This window comes from Anopheles ziemanni, chromosome X (genome assembly GCF_943734765.1).
Source record: "Anopheles ziemanni chromosome X, idAnoZiCoDA_A2_x.2, whole genome shotgun sequence".
Classification (NCBI taxonomy): Eukaryota; Metazoa; Arthropoda; class Insecta; order Diptera; family Culicidae; genus Anopheles; species Anopheles ziemanni.
The window spans coordinates 3648791-3664668 of record NC_080707.1 but is presented as its reverse complement, the minus strand read 5'-3'; the positions used below and the strand labels follow the sequence as shown (position 1 = coordinate 3664668).

The following is a 15878-nucleotide window of genomic DNA, read 5'->3' as shown; positions in this document are numbered from 1 at the left end:
ATTCGTCCAAAGTTGACATTTCAGGTCAAAGGACACTTGTATGGAACTAGTCTTGGACACTTGTATGGAAAGTTTCGGACACAAGTCTTGGACACTTGTATGAAAAGTCTCGGACACAACTCTTGGAAACTTGTATGGAAACCCTTAAAACAAGTCTTGGACACTTGTATGGAATGCTTCAAACGCAAGTCTTCCATGCAAGTACTTGTATTAATCGTGCATGGAAGCTTTTTAAAAATCGGAAAAATTGCGTGTCCTTTCTATGCAAGTTTGTAAAGAAAACCGCAGATTTTTGTTTATAAATTTGAAAAACCTAGCACGCAAGTTTTTACAAAATCGGAATAAATGCGAGCAACTTGCATACAATTTTATCAGAAAAACCGCAAAGTTTTGTTTGTGTTTTTTGCGGTGTAATTTTCGTGAAAATTCCGGACTCAACTCTTAGAAGCTTGTATGGAAACCCTTAAATACAAGTCTCGGACACAAGTCTTGGACACTTGTATGGAAAGTTTCGAACACAATTCTTCCATGCAAGAACTTGTATTAATCGTGCATGCAAGTTCTTAAAAATCGGAAAAATTGCGTGTCCTTTCCATGCAATTTTGTTTAGAAAACCGCAGATTTTTGCTTAAAAATTTGAAAAACCTAGCATGCAATATTTTAAAAAATCGGAAAAAATGCAAGCAACTAGCACAAAATTTTATCGAAAAATCCGCAAATTTTTGTTCGTGTTTTAAAACGTGTAAATTTCGCCAAAATTGCATGCAACTTGCATGCAAGTTTTGCCCACTTTCTTAAGACTTGCATGCAAGTTTTCCCGGAAGTGCCCCAGAGAAAACATCCGGGAAAACTTGCATGCAAGTTGAAAAAATCCGGAAAAACTTGCATGCAACTTGCATACAAGTTTTCCCGGAAGTGCTCCAGAAAAACATGATTTGACAGCTGTCAAAATTGACATTTGACAGCTGTCAAATTTGACACTTGACACCTGTCAAAATTGACAGCTGTCAAAAATGACATTTGACACCTGTCAAAATTGACAGCTGTCAAAAATGACATTTGACACCTGTCAAAATTGACAGCTGTCAAAACTGACATTTGACAGCTGTCAAAACTGACATTTGACAGCTGTCAAATTTGACATTTGACACCTGTCAAATTTGACATTTGACACCTGTCAAATTTGACATTTGACAACTGTCAAATTTGACATTTGACAGCTGTCAAATTTGACATTTGACAGCTGTCAAATTTGACAGGTGTCAAATGTCAATTTTGACAGCTGTCAATTTTGACAGGTGTCAAATTTGACAGGTGTCAATTTTGACAGGTGTCAAATTTGACAGGTGTCAATTTTGACAGGTGTCAATTTTGACATCTGTCAAATGTCAGTTTTGACAGCTGTCAAATTTGACAGGTGTCAAATGTCATTTTTGACAGGTGTCAAGTGTCAAATTTGACAGCTGTCAAATGTCAATTTTGACAGCTGTCAAATCATGTTTTTCTGGAGCACTTCCGGGAAAACTTGTATGCAAGTTGCATGTAAGTTTTTCCGGGTTTTTTTCAACTTGCATGCAAGTTTTCCCGGAGGTTTTCTCTGGGGCACTTCCGGGAAAACTTGCATGCAAGTCTTAAGAAAGTGGGCAAAACTTGCATGCAAGTTGCATGCAATTTTGGCGAAATTTACACGTTTTAAAACACGAACAAAAATTTGCGGATTTTTCGATAAAATTTTGTGCTAGTTGCTTGCATTTTTTCCGATTTTTATAAAATATTGCATGCTAGGTTTTTCAAATTTTTAAGCAAAAATCTGCGGTTTTCTAAACAAACTTGCATGGAAAGGACACGCAATTTTTCCGATTTTTAAGAACTTCCATGCACGATTAATACAAGTTCTTGCATGGAAGAATTGTGTTCGAAACTTTCCATACAAGTGTCCAAGACTTGTGTCCGAGACTTGTATTTAAGGGTTTCCATACAAGCTTCTACGAGTTGAGTCCGGCACTTTCCATACAAGTGTCCAAGACTTGTGTGAATTTTCACGAAAATTACACCGCAAAAAACACAAACAAAACTTTGCGGTTTTTCTGATAAAATTGTATGCAAGTTGCCCGCATTTTTTCCGATTTTGTAAAAACTTGCGTGCTAGGTTTTTCAAATTTATGAACAAAAATCTGCGGTTGTCTTTACAAACTTGCATAGAAAGGACACGCAATTTGACAGCGCAGAGATGAAATCTGTCAAATCTGAGCTCTAGTGTGGGGTACAGTAGCGGCATCTGGCGAGTGTATTTTTAAAACTTGATAAAACATCCCGGTTGACAAAAATTCAAATTTTTTGCAGCTGTCATGTAGTACCAGCAAGTTTTTCCATGGCAGATTGCTAGGACTCTTGCTGGAACTACATAGTACCAGCAACAATGTCAATTTCTGTCAACCGGGAATATTGATCAATAGAAAGTTACTGGAATGCAGCTATTGAGGGTATTTTAATTGGGAGCGCGGAAACGATACGAACTGTCAGATTTCTCGTCGCGGTCCCATACAAAAGGTAAACAACACCTTTGGAAAAAGCGAAAAAATGGCTAGCCGCGTCGTTTCGTTTCCGCGCATCGTCTCGACACGTAGGTGGCGTCGTTTTGGATCGTCGAGACGGCCAGCCATTTTTTCGCTTTTTTCAAAGTGTTGTTTACCTTTTGTATGGGGCAGTGTCGAGAAGTGTATCGTTTCCGCGCTCCCAATTGTAATACCCTCATATATTTGTTGCAGAATTAAGAACCACTTTATTGTTTGCCATGCAAGGGTTCTAGTGGTTTTCGTGTTTTCCAGCCGTGAAATATTTCCGATCAAGGTTGACACATGTAGCGCCACCTTGGTCTATACACCTTACCGCAGCCGTGTAGCTCTTCTGTCAAACGGTTGAAGTGTCAAATCGGTTTGGCGAGTCCAGCAACATTGTTTTTGTACTAGCGATAGCGATAAATCATCCAGCTCCAAAACAAGGAAATATACCCGTGCGCACAGTTTCCAAACAGTTGATACGCGTAAGTCCCAATGATTGGGCCAACGGTGCGATTGCAGGGGCAAAATGCGCAAAACATGGGTTAAGCGAGACAACATTTACTACAAGCCGTTCTACAAGCAGAAGCTGAAGCTCACCCTGATCGGCGTGATTGGCATGGGCATCCTGTTTTTCGCGTACCAGCTCGTGTACATCAGTCAGTTGCTACCGCTGGAGACGGCTCCGGCGGGACCGAAATCTCGCCCATTAACAGCAAATAGTAATGATAATCCCATTGCTTCGCCAGAACTGGTGGGACGGGCGGACGCGGCACGGAACGATGGTGGTGGTCAGCATGAGCGGGCCCATCAGCTGGCCGGACCGGAGCTGGCTTCCGTCAATGGGACGGCGGCGATCCGGGCAGGGCCGTTGGGTGACACCAAGTTTGCGTACGTGGAGAAAATAGGAAGCTACGAGCGAAAGATCCTCCGGTAAGATATAGATGCTTCAATTGCCTTCCAAATGGACTCTAACTGTTTTGTATTGGATTGTGCCCTGCAGTGGCATCCGATTGTCGGACCTGGACCGCTACTCGGAGCGACCGCAGCTGGTCGCGTTCCGGTGCCTTGCCTCAGGGCGCGAAATACCTTGGCAGCGGGTGAACGACGACTACTGCGACTGCCCGGAGGACGGTAGCGACGAGCCGAGCACGAACGCCTGCCAGGATGGTCGCTTCTACTGCCGCTTCCAAAAGCGCCACAACACGGGCCGCGGCACGGATCTGTTCGTACCGAGCGCCTGGGTTAACGATGGCGTTTGCGATTGCTGTGATGGTTCCGACGAGTGGCTGACCAGCGCCGCACCAGGCCGGCCCGGCGCGTGTCGGAACGTTTGTAAGACTAAATACTTTTTGTAAGTCTCCCCGTACCTCCCCCCCCTCATTACCGTAATGCCACTGTTAGACGGGTGTCGCTTTCGCGCACCGTGAAGGGTAGTTATTTTTCCAAGAGCCACAGAGAGAGTGATGGTCGACATTCTGCGGCCGACAAACTTTCAAACAACAAACCGAAGCAACCGATGAGAGCTGCATCCATCTGATAGCATCACACCATGCCCCCCCTTCCCCCCGCAGCAGTTCACTTACCTATTCCATATCTACGCTATACTTCTTGTAGAAGAGTTTTTTAGTATCAGCAGAACAACTTTTGTACAGCAGAGAGAAAATAGACATCGATTACATATTGTTATAGCGTTCTATGCGACTCGTAAGGTTCCACTCGTACTATCTTCTCGAACAACTTTAGAAAAATAAATTTAAGAGATTGTGGTACCGAAAGTTTAACGCGCGCGTACAGCCCCGACGTTCCCCCTTCACCGTTTGCTAGAAATATTGAGAATCGGAACGGCTCGGTGATGCAGTGTACATACACTCTACAATGCAAACATTCCCGAATCCCCCGGTTTCGGAGCAAGAAGAGAACATTGTTTTTGTGCGTATTTTTCAATAAATATAACATTTATTACAACAAGAATTAAGAAGTTTTTGGTTTGCCACATAATTAAATATACGTTTGCTTCGCCTAGCCTAACCGACAATGCCCAGTGTGTTGGTGTGTTTGTGTGTGTGTCCGTGTACGTGTGTGTGTGCGGATGTGTATGTGTGATTGTTTGTATGTTTTTTTTGCACATTTTGTGGTATCATCCAAGCGAGAGGAGAGCTTCGCTGTGTATGTGTGTATTTTAGGCGAAAGTTTTCTGATCGGTTTCGAGCCACCGATCGAAACCCAACTTGGACCTTCTTCTCGTTTTTGTTTCCTTTACTTGCTAGCTTAGTTCCGTTGACCACTCGCCAAACTTACTGATTTCAATTTTTTTTTTTTTATGTTTTATGTACTAAATTTGCCCAACGAGTTGTCCTTATTCGGTTGCGCTGTGGTTGTTTGCCCAATTAACGGCTGTTTTTCGTCCTTATGAAATTGACCCTTCTGTTGGCCCTGTGTTGAATCCCGTTTTGCTGGGTTCTAAGATTAATTTAATCCTCCATGTATCTGCTCCCCGGTTTCAGCCTCCTTTTGGCGGCCATTTTTCCAATCGAGTAATTTCGTTACGTACCGGATGGGGTTCTGGTTGGTTGGAATTTTCGTTTCAAATGTGACTGCCTGTTGTAACCGAACGGAACGAAAGATTGACTGTATTCGGTATACAGGCTTCAATGCCGGAAAGGGGCCCGAAATGATGGCGATAAGCACGAGACGCATCCAAGAAATTAGCTCGAAACAGTTACTTTACGGCGGATCGGGTGGTTTTTTGCTGTGTGGTGGTTTACGTGTGCTGTCTCTACCTCCTCGTGACATACGTGGCTGGTTGCGATTTTCTCTCCTATCAGTTTGTCTTATGGTTGTAAAAATGTTTCGTATCAAAAAATATTATTGTGTTCATTTTCCTGCACAATATTCTGTATCTGTTTTCGCTTTTCTCTGTGTTATGGAGGGGAGGTGATTCGACTTGTTTTATTTTCTCTTGCATTTTTTCTTTTTTTTTACAGCGCGCAACAATGAAGGCTGCAAGTGTTCTATTAGTTTCCGTTTTATGTGTTTCCGTTTGACGCCACCTTTGCTTGTGTCTAATTGATTGGAAGGAAAACTAGAACCTAGAATTTGAAATCATTTATCAACTGTCTGTTTCATTGTTTGCATTGGTTTAGGATACCTTCACCTAAAAGAAAAAGTCGACCTCAAGTATAGTTAAAACTGTTTGGTTTTTAAACCGTATATGTTTTGTGGTGCTACTTAACGTGGAAACGACCTGTTCGCACTTCAACTTCCGGTTGCGCTTGCTACACGTGTTTCTTGGGTATAAAGTGGACTTGGTCTGTGTGTCTACTCGTGTGCATGTTTGTGCCGGTGTGTAGATATTTTCTGTGTGCCTGTGTATGTGGACGTTCGTGTGCTTTGTGTCTGTAGGTCTTAGCTATTCCAGTGTTCTGTTTTGTGTGCGTGTGTCTGTTTCCGCATGTGAGTTTTAACACTTCCGGTGCTTCGCTTTTTTCCATTGGAAAAGATTTGTTGCCTCAAACAGATTTTCCCCATTTCCCCGAACTCTATAACTTGGACACCTAAAGCTTCTCTTATTACGAATAGGGTTTTTTTTTTTCGCGTACACGTGTGTTTATGTAGATGAATGTGGCTATACTTCTTTCTCCTCTCTGTTGGCGTTTTTTTTCCTTCCGTTTCACCTGCTACGGCCAAGAAGTGTTGAATGTGCTGATCAAGTTAGGGTTCTCTTGTTTTTATGTACATTGATTCAAATGTACTGTTTTGTTTTAAAAAGTGTCTAAAATGACAGTTGCATCCAAATTAGCCTTCATCGTAATCTCTTTTTTTGTCCCCGGTGTGCTTTTTTTTTCTTCTTATATTCAGTCATTTTAATTTAAAAACCTTTTCGATTCATTCCTCGCTCTACTAAAGATGGAGGGCAGGAGTAAAGTGTGTGTGTGTGTGTGCGCGTGTGTTTGTGTGTGTATATGTGCGTGTGTGTGTGTGTGAGTGTGTTTCTTAGTGTATGTTCTACAGCATATCCGAGATGATAAACAACGCGAGAAACCTTCTCAAAATAATTTAAGAAATTGAAAGCGTGAGATAAAGGTTTGGAATCGTTTCAACGTTCTTAGAAATGAAAAAAACAAACATATAAACAATAAAAAATGTCCTGTTAGTTAGTTTTATTTTTAGTAAAACTACTGCAATAAGATTACGGTAATAGACACAAACAAAGTTGAGCAAGGGAACTTTTTGGAGCATTTTACCTTGTTACCTAGTTTTTGCGGAGGTTTCTCACGTTGTCCACTTGCACGGTAAGATAACAGATTTCTTCAATAATTACATTGATTTTAATTCACTCCTTCTGCTTAAAATGCCTTACTTTTCAATGAGTGAAACCCTTTTTGTGTGTGTAGCACATAGCGGGTGTCAAGTGTTGTGGTTGGTTGTTTTCCCTCGGTTGGATTCGGTTGCTCCATCGCTCCCTTTCGTCAATTTTCTATACTCCCGACTTGAAAGAGGAAAATTGCGGTGAAAGATATACAACACACACTATAATTGATTTGGAATACTTATGGGCGGAGAATATAAAACATTTCGTTACCACATGGTTTTGCGTTTCATTTGTGTTGCAAGTTCATTTTCTACTTGTTTTGTTCGGTGCTGTTTGCTGCCGCTTGTCAGCTTCTCTGCGCGCTACCACCGTCCCATGTTTGTTTCTTGCACCCTTTAACTGTACTTAAATATTTTCATATAGTTCTAGGTTGTTTCTTCCCTCCACTTCTTAGTTTCATTTCACGCCCGCTGTCCTTAACATCATTTGCAGCTTTGAAACCATTTCGATCAAAGTACCACTTGTTGTAAATTATCCTGTAGCAATTGTGTTTGTGCGCGCGTTCAGTGTAGGTGTATTTGGTGCGTAATATGAATAAGTTTTTTTTTTCTTCCGGTGCAATTCTTTGTTTCGTCTTGTTTTCCACCGTCGTAACAGAATCTCTTACACAGGCTCTAGGAACATCTTCCTTGCTCGCGCCGTAGTGCGAACGGCGCTTGTAAGAAGTTTAATTTTTCACGATTGCTCTTGAGTCTGCTGCGGCTGAGGGCGTTCCTCATTGGGGCCAGAGGAACCGCCTCGTCGTTATCCTGAATCCTGCTATACTTCACATACTACGCTCCATGGCCGGCATTATTTTTGGTTGGTTTGTGCTAGAGATTTAAAGTACACCCTCCGCATCACATTCTGTGTACTTAGCTTAAGTAAATTTTCAATATTTATTATACTTTTCATTTATGGTTTTTAACGATTCTGTTTGCCTGTTCAGCAAGAGTATGCGTGTTTTTCTTCCTATAATAATTATCATTATTATTATAATTTCATCTTTATCACAATCAATCTTTCATATTGACTCGCTCCCTCCAACCTGGACTTATCCAACTAAAACGATACAAGTCTTTGATTTGAATTCCTTTCCTGGCGAATCCACGCAGCTGGACTCAACCGTTTCTACACGCCTAGACACATCGTTGATGAAGTGCATTTATTTATTTGTGAAGTTTTGTTCAATTTTAGTCAATCTCCACCATGGACCATTATTGCTCTCTAATATACACTGACGAGGAGGAAAGTAAATTTACATCTCTTTGAGTGTTGCGCATTTGATTGTGTGCCGGCATACTGGTTATTGTATTGCACTTATCTCAATACTGACACGCACTCGAGCCTGCAGTGTTTCTGCTGCAGGCCCAGTGGATTTTTTATATAGATCTTATCCCTACAACATAAGGAGCGATTGTATCCAAACAGTTTGGGGATATAACATATAGGGAAATGAAAATATTTTCTTACTTTTGTAGAATTGTGGAAAAGGACGTTTTTGTTTATTTTTCAATATCGAAAAACAAATACTTCATCCGTGCAGTTACAATTTATCTCTTTGAAGACTTGTTCTCTCAGTCAATACTTGACCTAGGGCTGGGAAAAGAAATTGAAAAATAGTACCAAGTGTTAGTACTGGGAGTATTACAGACTTATGCAATGAGACATTTCCTTAAACAAACAGAAATTTAAAGAGAAATTGTTAAAAAATGGAAGACAATTCCTGAACCACTTATAAACTACCTGTTTAGAGCCAGTTAAACACAATACAAGTTTTGGGCAACTGTTCTTTTACTTTTTTGTATAACAAATGGTAAACACGTAACTTCGTCTAAATATATAAAAATAAAACATATAAAGACTGATAGGTTAGTTGAAGTAAAACGTACTGTTCAACTGTTTGGCCTTGGTCAAATATGTTCTGAGACGACAAGAATTAACGCTATAAACTGTAACTGTACGAATACTCTAGGTAGTAACTGTACATGTTAAATACTGCGTGCTCTAACCGAGGCTTAAGTAAACCTGGGCATTTAGGCTACGTATTTACTATACGTCGTACGTAGTGTGCGATACGTTCATCTCAATTGATTTAAAATTACTCCAGAATAGTATTCACAACTCCACCCAAACTGTAAGTCACCACTCGAACGTGTCCGAGCCCTACAACGTTGCGCACTTCAGCCACTTTGTTGCCCACTTCGATGGAATGCTCCATATTGTATTGTAAGTAAGGTAGTAAGGTGTAAGCGCCTAAGTGTTTCACAACATCGAGTAGTATTTTTTTTTTCCTTCTTCTTCTTTGCAGGTGCATTTTGTGTCTTCTGTCACTTTTGTATCTAATTGAACTTTGCACACCCTTCGTTGCACCATGCTCGCTTTGCCGTTCACCCTTAGTTTGCTCTACTGTTCACTTAACTCCTGGCAAACCGTTTGCATCTGCTTACCGTACGTTAAGGATATATGTTTGCTTCTTTATCGCTTTAAGAACAAGGGTAACTACTTGCTGGAAAAAGAGAATTTCAAAATTGATTTAACTACGAAGTCTATTGCCCCTCCAAAAAATGTACAGATTTTGTTATATTCTTTTTAACTCCTAATTTAGTTCTGTGTTTTCAATTTGGGTTTCTTAAATGATGTGAGTACAGGTTTCCAATATTTTGTGACGACGAATTATACATACACGAAGAGAGAGCAGGCGTCGTGGGTTAGTTTAGCTTTCAGGGGATCCCGGAAGAAGTGCTGCTCAGCCGATTAGTAGACGGGGGTCGCCTTCAGTACCAGATCCGGAACGTTGTCGAATGGAAAATCATCGTTATTGATTTTGCAAAAGTCAACAAAACTTTTGTCGCTTTCAAGCAGTGTCATCGCCAATCGCCTATGCATTGCTGGTCTTCTGGTGTTTGCCTGTCCTACATTCTAGTGGAGTACGTTTCGGTGAGCTGAATTGATGGTTTTTTTTAGTACTTTTGCGTTTCAACTGTTTAATCTAGTCGTGGACATAAAAACAAGAACATGATAAAACGGTAACGCATATAGTAAAGATTCAAACATTGAGTTTCCTGCCTTTTTCTGTCCAGAGAAAGAGTGTAGAATACTTGGGCAGTACAGAACCATGACTGTCGAGAGTTCTGAAGAACCTGCTCAACGAATGTCAACACTTTTTTACTTAATAACTGTGTCAACACTTTGACACACATTAAAACAGTTATTTTAGTTAGTTCTGAATAGAAAACGTAAATCAATTGTCAAATCAATTGACCACTGTATATGAGTAAATAATTGAATCTGGTTAAAATGTTATGTAAATCTATTGCGTTGAGCTGTTTTGCCTCGGTGTACGTTGCCACCTGCCGCTTCATGGATGCCTATTTGTTGTTTCAACTTTCTGGATGTAGGGTGTGACGGTATATCAACCTGTAAATCGGTCGACTGCTGGCAGTCGGATGCACTTAAACACTACGGAAGGTAGACCACAATCACAAGCCAGCGCTCAAGGCTTCATAATCGGTGGCGCTACTTGTGTGCTCGTGGTAACTTATCGTGAGAATGACTACTTCGGTAACGTTCTGTTGCTGCGTTGGCTATTGTGATGTGGAATCTGTGTTTGTCCTCCCTCTCTCCCTACCCGGTACGCACCCCGCACGGAACCAACAAAACGTTGGATCCCGAAACGGTAGTGCCATCTGTTTATTAGATTAATTGTTTTCTGAGTATGAGTCAAGAAAATATTTGTTGGCAGTATCAGTAGTATCCTCTGTGAGGAGTTTGGATGTGCTGCAGTCTGGTTCCTTTTGGTGGATTCTGTATGCTTGTGTGGAACTGTTTCGTGGTGGTTTCCGGGCGTAGTTTCCTACTCCGTACTTTTATCTATTTATTTGCTCATCTACCCGTGGTTGTAGATCAATTGTATCTTTAAAACCGTTATACACTTTGGTAACGCTGGTATTAAATAAAGTTTAACTACTTCTACAAGAGACCAAACTTAAATATGGCAGAAAACCCAAACGGTTCAGTAGTATGGCTTGCGTCGGTGTACTTAAACTCCGGAAGGTAAACAATATTAATCTAGAACCATCCCGTCGCCCGATGACCGAGGCTTCGAAGATCCATCCGGTTAAAATAACAACATGTATGTCCTACTGGGCGGTGTAGTTTGTTCTGATGAGATGTCATTTAGCCTACCTTATGTCTAGCGTATTTGGACTACAAATGAACCGGGTGGCTTGCCTGAAGGAAAAGGTTCAGTAACTGTACCCTTCAACAGGGTGTCAGCTTCATAAACTGGTAGCAATCACGTCGCACCTTGCACCCGGAGTATTGGTCATTCGTGTGGGTGCTACCAAAAATACTTTCATCTAGAGTTCGACACATCGGCTGTTCGACGGCCTCATGCAGAGTCCACCGGCCTGGTCTACTTTAATACTTAATATATCACTGCTCACTCGGCCTTTGGCAGGCACCATGCCGCACAGATGTTCTACCATCTGCCCATCAACCGTCGACCTGCGTTTCTAAAAACCCCTGCCCGGATGGACTCCCTTTTTCAGACGTGTTAAATATACGACCACCTTAACCTCCTCCTCCACCTCATTGCAACACAGTAATGTCTAGAATCTTATACGTTGCTTACATCCTATAGCTTACACATCTAAAAGATCCCGTTCATATGACAATGCGAACAGTTTCTGCTTAGTCACACTTGAATATTGCTTCAGTTATTCGATTTTTGTTTTGCCCTCTGGGGTTTTTTTTTGCCTGGTTTGAGTTCTTTGTGCGCTGGTAGGTATCAGCGGTCTATATATTGTAACCGTTTCGCTGTACTGAGTTATCGGTGTTGAATGATTGAAGCCGGCCTTCGTTTTATGCCATCGCCTCACGCATGCCCAGTGCATGTATTTTTGGGGGGTGAGACCAAGTTTGTTCGTACTTATATCTGAGCTATAACTACGGTTGGAGCGGATGTGTGGTGATGGACATTCTCCGACACGGTTTGCTGTTTCGAATAGTACACATATAAGAATATCTATAACTTGTTTTCTTTTTTTCTTACCTTACTAGTTTAGTTTTGCACACAACATTCGCACATGTAGTTTCTCTGTCAAATCTAAAAACTGATAATAATGTACAACGAAACCAAAACAAACTTACTTACTTCTGTTAGAACTACGATAAATATGATTCGTTGGTTTGCTCATTTATAATCTACCTATCCATCAAACTAGTGCACTTCAACAAACACTTCTGCAATCTCATTCCCTTCTCTGTACACTTCTGCTTCCCTCCATGCTGGGTGGCATAGCGAAATCTGATTGTGGAAATCCGGAGCAAAGAACTAAACCGAATGAGAAACAATCGTTACCCTTCACAGTACACGTTGTTAGCGCCACGGAGTACTCGGAGAACTACTTCAGTCAAAAATACTATGCTAATGCCGTGATAAAGGTGCCGAAACAAAAACCACAGGAGCTAATGGACGCATCCTGTTGACCTCAACAGATATCTTTTTTTTGGACTAAAAACATTTGTACAAGGTATTTCAAAAATACACATCAAGTATCATCCGGTCATTCCTCTAAACCATCGTTCCTTCCACCCTGGAACCAACTCAATTAGCTAACACACTCACTCTTGTACGCACCTGTTTCGCCTGTCTGGGTCCTACACGTTAAAATCCTTAGGTATCAACTGTAACGCCATGAGCAGAAGTGATCAGATAGATGCGTTACGGTTGATGTTGAGTTCCCGTTTCTATCATCTGCTGAAGTTTTGTTTATAGTAAAACTGAACAAGTTGAAGTTCTGCATGTTTTTGCTGATTCGCTGCATAAGACCACGTCAGAAGTGGGTTTAGCGGGTTGAATCCAATTAAGGTATACAGAATAACTAAGTGTAGAGGAGAAGTCGGTTTTCTGTTTGTTGCACTCTGTGGGTCGTGCTGCTGAGGTACATTTCATTTGGCACAGTGACATTGCAATTTTTCTCCCATGTTGAGCTTTTATGTATGGCTTGGAATATTACATTATGCTTGAACCGGTTGTGGAACTTGCTGCTGTAACTCATTGATTTTGATTTGGATTCATTAATTAGGTTTTGTGACGTTCTTGCTTACATACTTAGATGTTCCGAACAGATCCTTAAACTTTCCTGTTTGACATTGGTTTTATCATCAAAAAAAAAAAAAAACCAGCTGCTAGCCTTCGGCTACTACCACCTCTGCTCATAGCTTGATCCTTAGGAATATTGTTGTGTTTCTCCTAGGAATATTCCTTACGTTTCCTCCTATCGGTTACCGTTTTACTTTCCCCTTCCATCCCCTACCGCATTAAAAACATCCCCGTTTGAACTGAGCGTACCGTTCGTTCGTTGTTTTATCCCGATTTAAAATGTTTTCCGCATTCGCAGCCGTCGACTTTAGGAATCATTCATTCATTTTGCGTATCAAAATACAATTGTATATTGCCTTAAAATGTAGTAGTGCGTTGGCGAGATGAAACGAATGGCGCGATTGTTTCAAATAATACAGTTTCAGTTCAGTTGACGGCACCATTGTCGGCCGTATTTTAAGCCAAATTACCTATTTTGTTCGTTATGGTTTTGTTTTTTGTTTAGTTTCAGTATTTTGTTTTTCTGTTACTCTAATGGATTTGCTTCTCCGTTTTTGTTTTTAAAAAAACCTCGGTCTTGGTTCAAGTGTATATAAATATATAATATATATAAAAGTAACTTAAAACCTGTTTTCGATTCTGAGTGTATGCTGTATATACCGTCTTCCGTTTGAACGTTGCTGTCTAAGTTAATTAGCTATCTTTCCTTTCGGTTTTTGGTGGCATTTTGCATCGGTTGATTGATTTGGTGCGCTGTTGGACTGTTTTCCATCACTTGTCATGTTGGTGGGCTGACGGGAAAACGAATTGCATTTCACCGGTAACTATTGAAATCTGTTCGTGACAATTTCAGTTTTTAATCTTCCTACAAGTACGCGGTTATCTTTCAGTCTCTGCCTTTGTTTATCGTACCTTAAACCCTCACGCCGAACAAAGTCGTTAACAATTAGCGAACGTTTATAATAACCGACTTTGTTTGGAGTAAGACCTTCCTTTTTTTCGTTTACAATACCCGCTTGCTATCTGGGCATGTCATTTTTGTCACATGCCCTGCTTCCTTACTGACACTTATCAATGTTTGCTGGCATTGTAGGCTAGTTCCAGGCTAGTTCCACTCTGCTCTTCCCATTGCGTTGAGATAGGTTGCATTTGTTGTGTTTAAGTTTTACTTTATATGTTACCTTGTCAAGGTAGTCAGTGTAAAATCACTATTGAATCTCTGTATTGATGTATAAGTATAAATAGCTTAAATCTTTTGAATATATAGAAAATAATCACATTCAGTTCGTTTCTGTCTTATCTTGTTCTACCCACTCTTCTTGCCTAGCGATACGATGCACTGACAGCGTGCGTTGTCCTCGAGTCCGTTGCTAATTGCAGCTGCTTAGCAGTTAAAAAGTATCATTTTGTCCATCCGTCCTACCCGCCACTTTGAGAGCCACTTGCCCACAACAATTCAGGCTCCTCAGGTGGCTAGTGTGGCGATCGCACCGTAGCTTCTCGCTGGGTAAAGACGGAATGATGATTTCCGGTGTGGATGGGTGTGCGTTAAGAGAATTTGTAGATTGGAGTTTCCCTTCTAAATCAGTTCCAAGAATGTTTGCAAATCATCCTCTATCGGCATTATCGGTCAGGTCGGCAACTCACTACTCTATATGCATCTGAACCTAGTCTCTCCTGGAAGCTGCACGTCCACCGACGCCTGATCGTTCGAATAAACAAGTACCGATCAAATGACTGACATTTCGCAAAAGAAAAACGTTGTACTCAAGCGCCGGTGAACGTGGAACGCCTCCTAACTCTTCCCCCCCCTTTTGGTAACTCCGGTGCACAGGGTTCCATGGCCAATCGTCTATAGCGTAGGCCAATAGAATACACTAGCTAGAGATTCCGAGATCGATCTCCGCCTCTAGCAAACGTTGGTATCCAACGTTGCCCATTACGCACCTGCGCATCTGCCACTGTTGGAACGGTAAATCACAGATATTTAAATTGCCAGCCTCTTTCTCGGTCACCTGCTGCCTGCCTGAATGCCCCCCCCCTCCCCACGCATCCCATTTGCCGTGCTTATTGTTTTTCCCCACACCCTGCCTAAGAGAACAGGTCCACCAGACCAGGTCCTCTGCTATCACTGCTGTCGGCCTATTGTAAATAAAGTCCGCTTAACAAGTCACCACTCCCGAAAACCAGATGGACACAAACACAGGGGAAAGTAACCGATGCAAATGTCTGTCCCTGGCAGCGTTCGCGTTGCGTTATACGATCGTATCGCGCAGCAGCAGTAGTAGGATCTGGCAGCTGTCCCATGCATTGTTGCAAACATTGCCAACAAACCAGAAATAAAATACTAACCGTCCTGCTTCCTGCTGTCCTCCTTGCCATTGAGCATCCCTAACCTATTTGTCGGCCCCCTCCTGTCCAGCTCGCGCTAGTAGCTAATTGCGAGAGTTCCCGGCACCGAAACCTAACGCTGTGTGTTCGACGATCCCTTCCCTCTTCCTTGGTTTTATTTTGTTTTGCTTGAGGTAAAATTGTTCCACATAAATCACGTACAGCACATCGATTTGTGTTGGCCTGATGGCGCCTAGTCTGTCTGTGTCTGAGAGTGTGCCTAGTTTTTCGGTGTCTTTGTGTGTGTGTGTTTTTTTTTTTATTAACAACGACAATAATAGGCGAACGCCTGGTTTTTAGCAATACATACGTGTTAAGAGAAGTTCGAAACAGAACCGTCCGAAAGGTTTGTAGAAGAGGTATCGAACTGTTCCATCTCAGGAGACGCCTCCTACAGCGGGTTCTAGTTCAAGTCTTTGCTTATATATAGATATATAAGGTAGCTGCAACCTGTTGCGCCAACCAT

At 41.6% G+C, this 15878-nt stretch overlaps 1 protein-coding gene across 1 annotated transcript; it reads left to right on the top strand.

Moving 5' to 3' along the window:
- The first annotated feature begins 2947 nt into the window (after nucleotides 1–2947).
- On the top strand, nucleotides 2948–3927 carry LOC131290860 (uncharacterized). The gene is made up of 3 exons (XM_058320044.1): nucleotides 2948–3217; nucleotides 3308–3491; nucleotides 3562–3927. Exons 1-3 carry the CDS (start codon nucleotides 3088–3090, stop codon nucleotides 3914–3916), a joined length of 669 nt encoding a protein of 222 aa, XP_058176027.1. The 5' UTR covers nucleotides 2948–3087; the 3' UTR covers nucleotides 3917–3927.
- Nucleotides 3928–15878: the final 11951 nt, after the last annotated feature.

Bases quoted from the DNA above. Each gene is read 5' to 3' on its own strand.
- LOC131290860 (XM_058320044.1), top strand. From the start codon at position 3,088: ATGCGCAAAACATGGGTTAAGCGAGACAACATTTACTACAAGCCGTTC. The intron at 3,218-3,307 runs GTCAGTTGCTAC...TTGCTTCGCCAG, and splicing joins GTACCAGCTCGTGTACATCA to AACTGGTGGGACGGGCGGAC. The intron at 3,492-3,561 runs GTAAGATATAGA...TGTGCCCTGCAG, and splicing joins TACGAGCGAAAGATCCTCCG to TGGCATCCGATTGTCGGACC.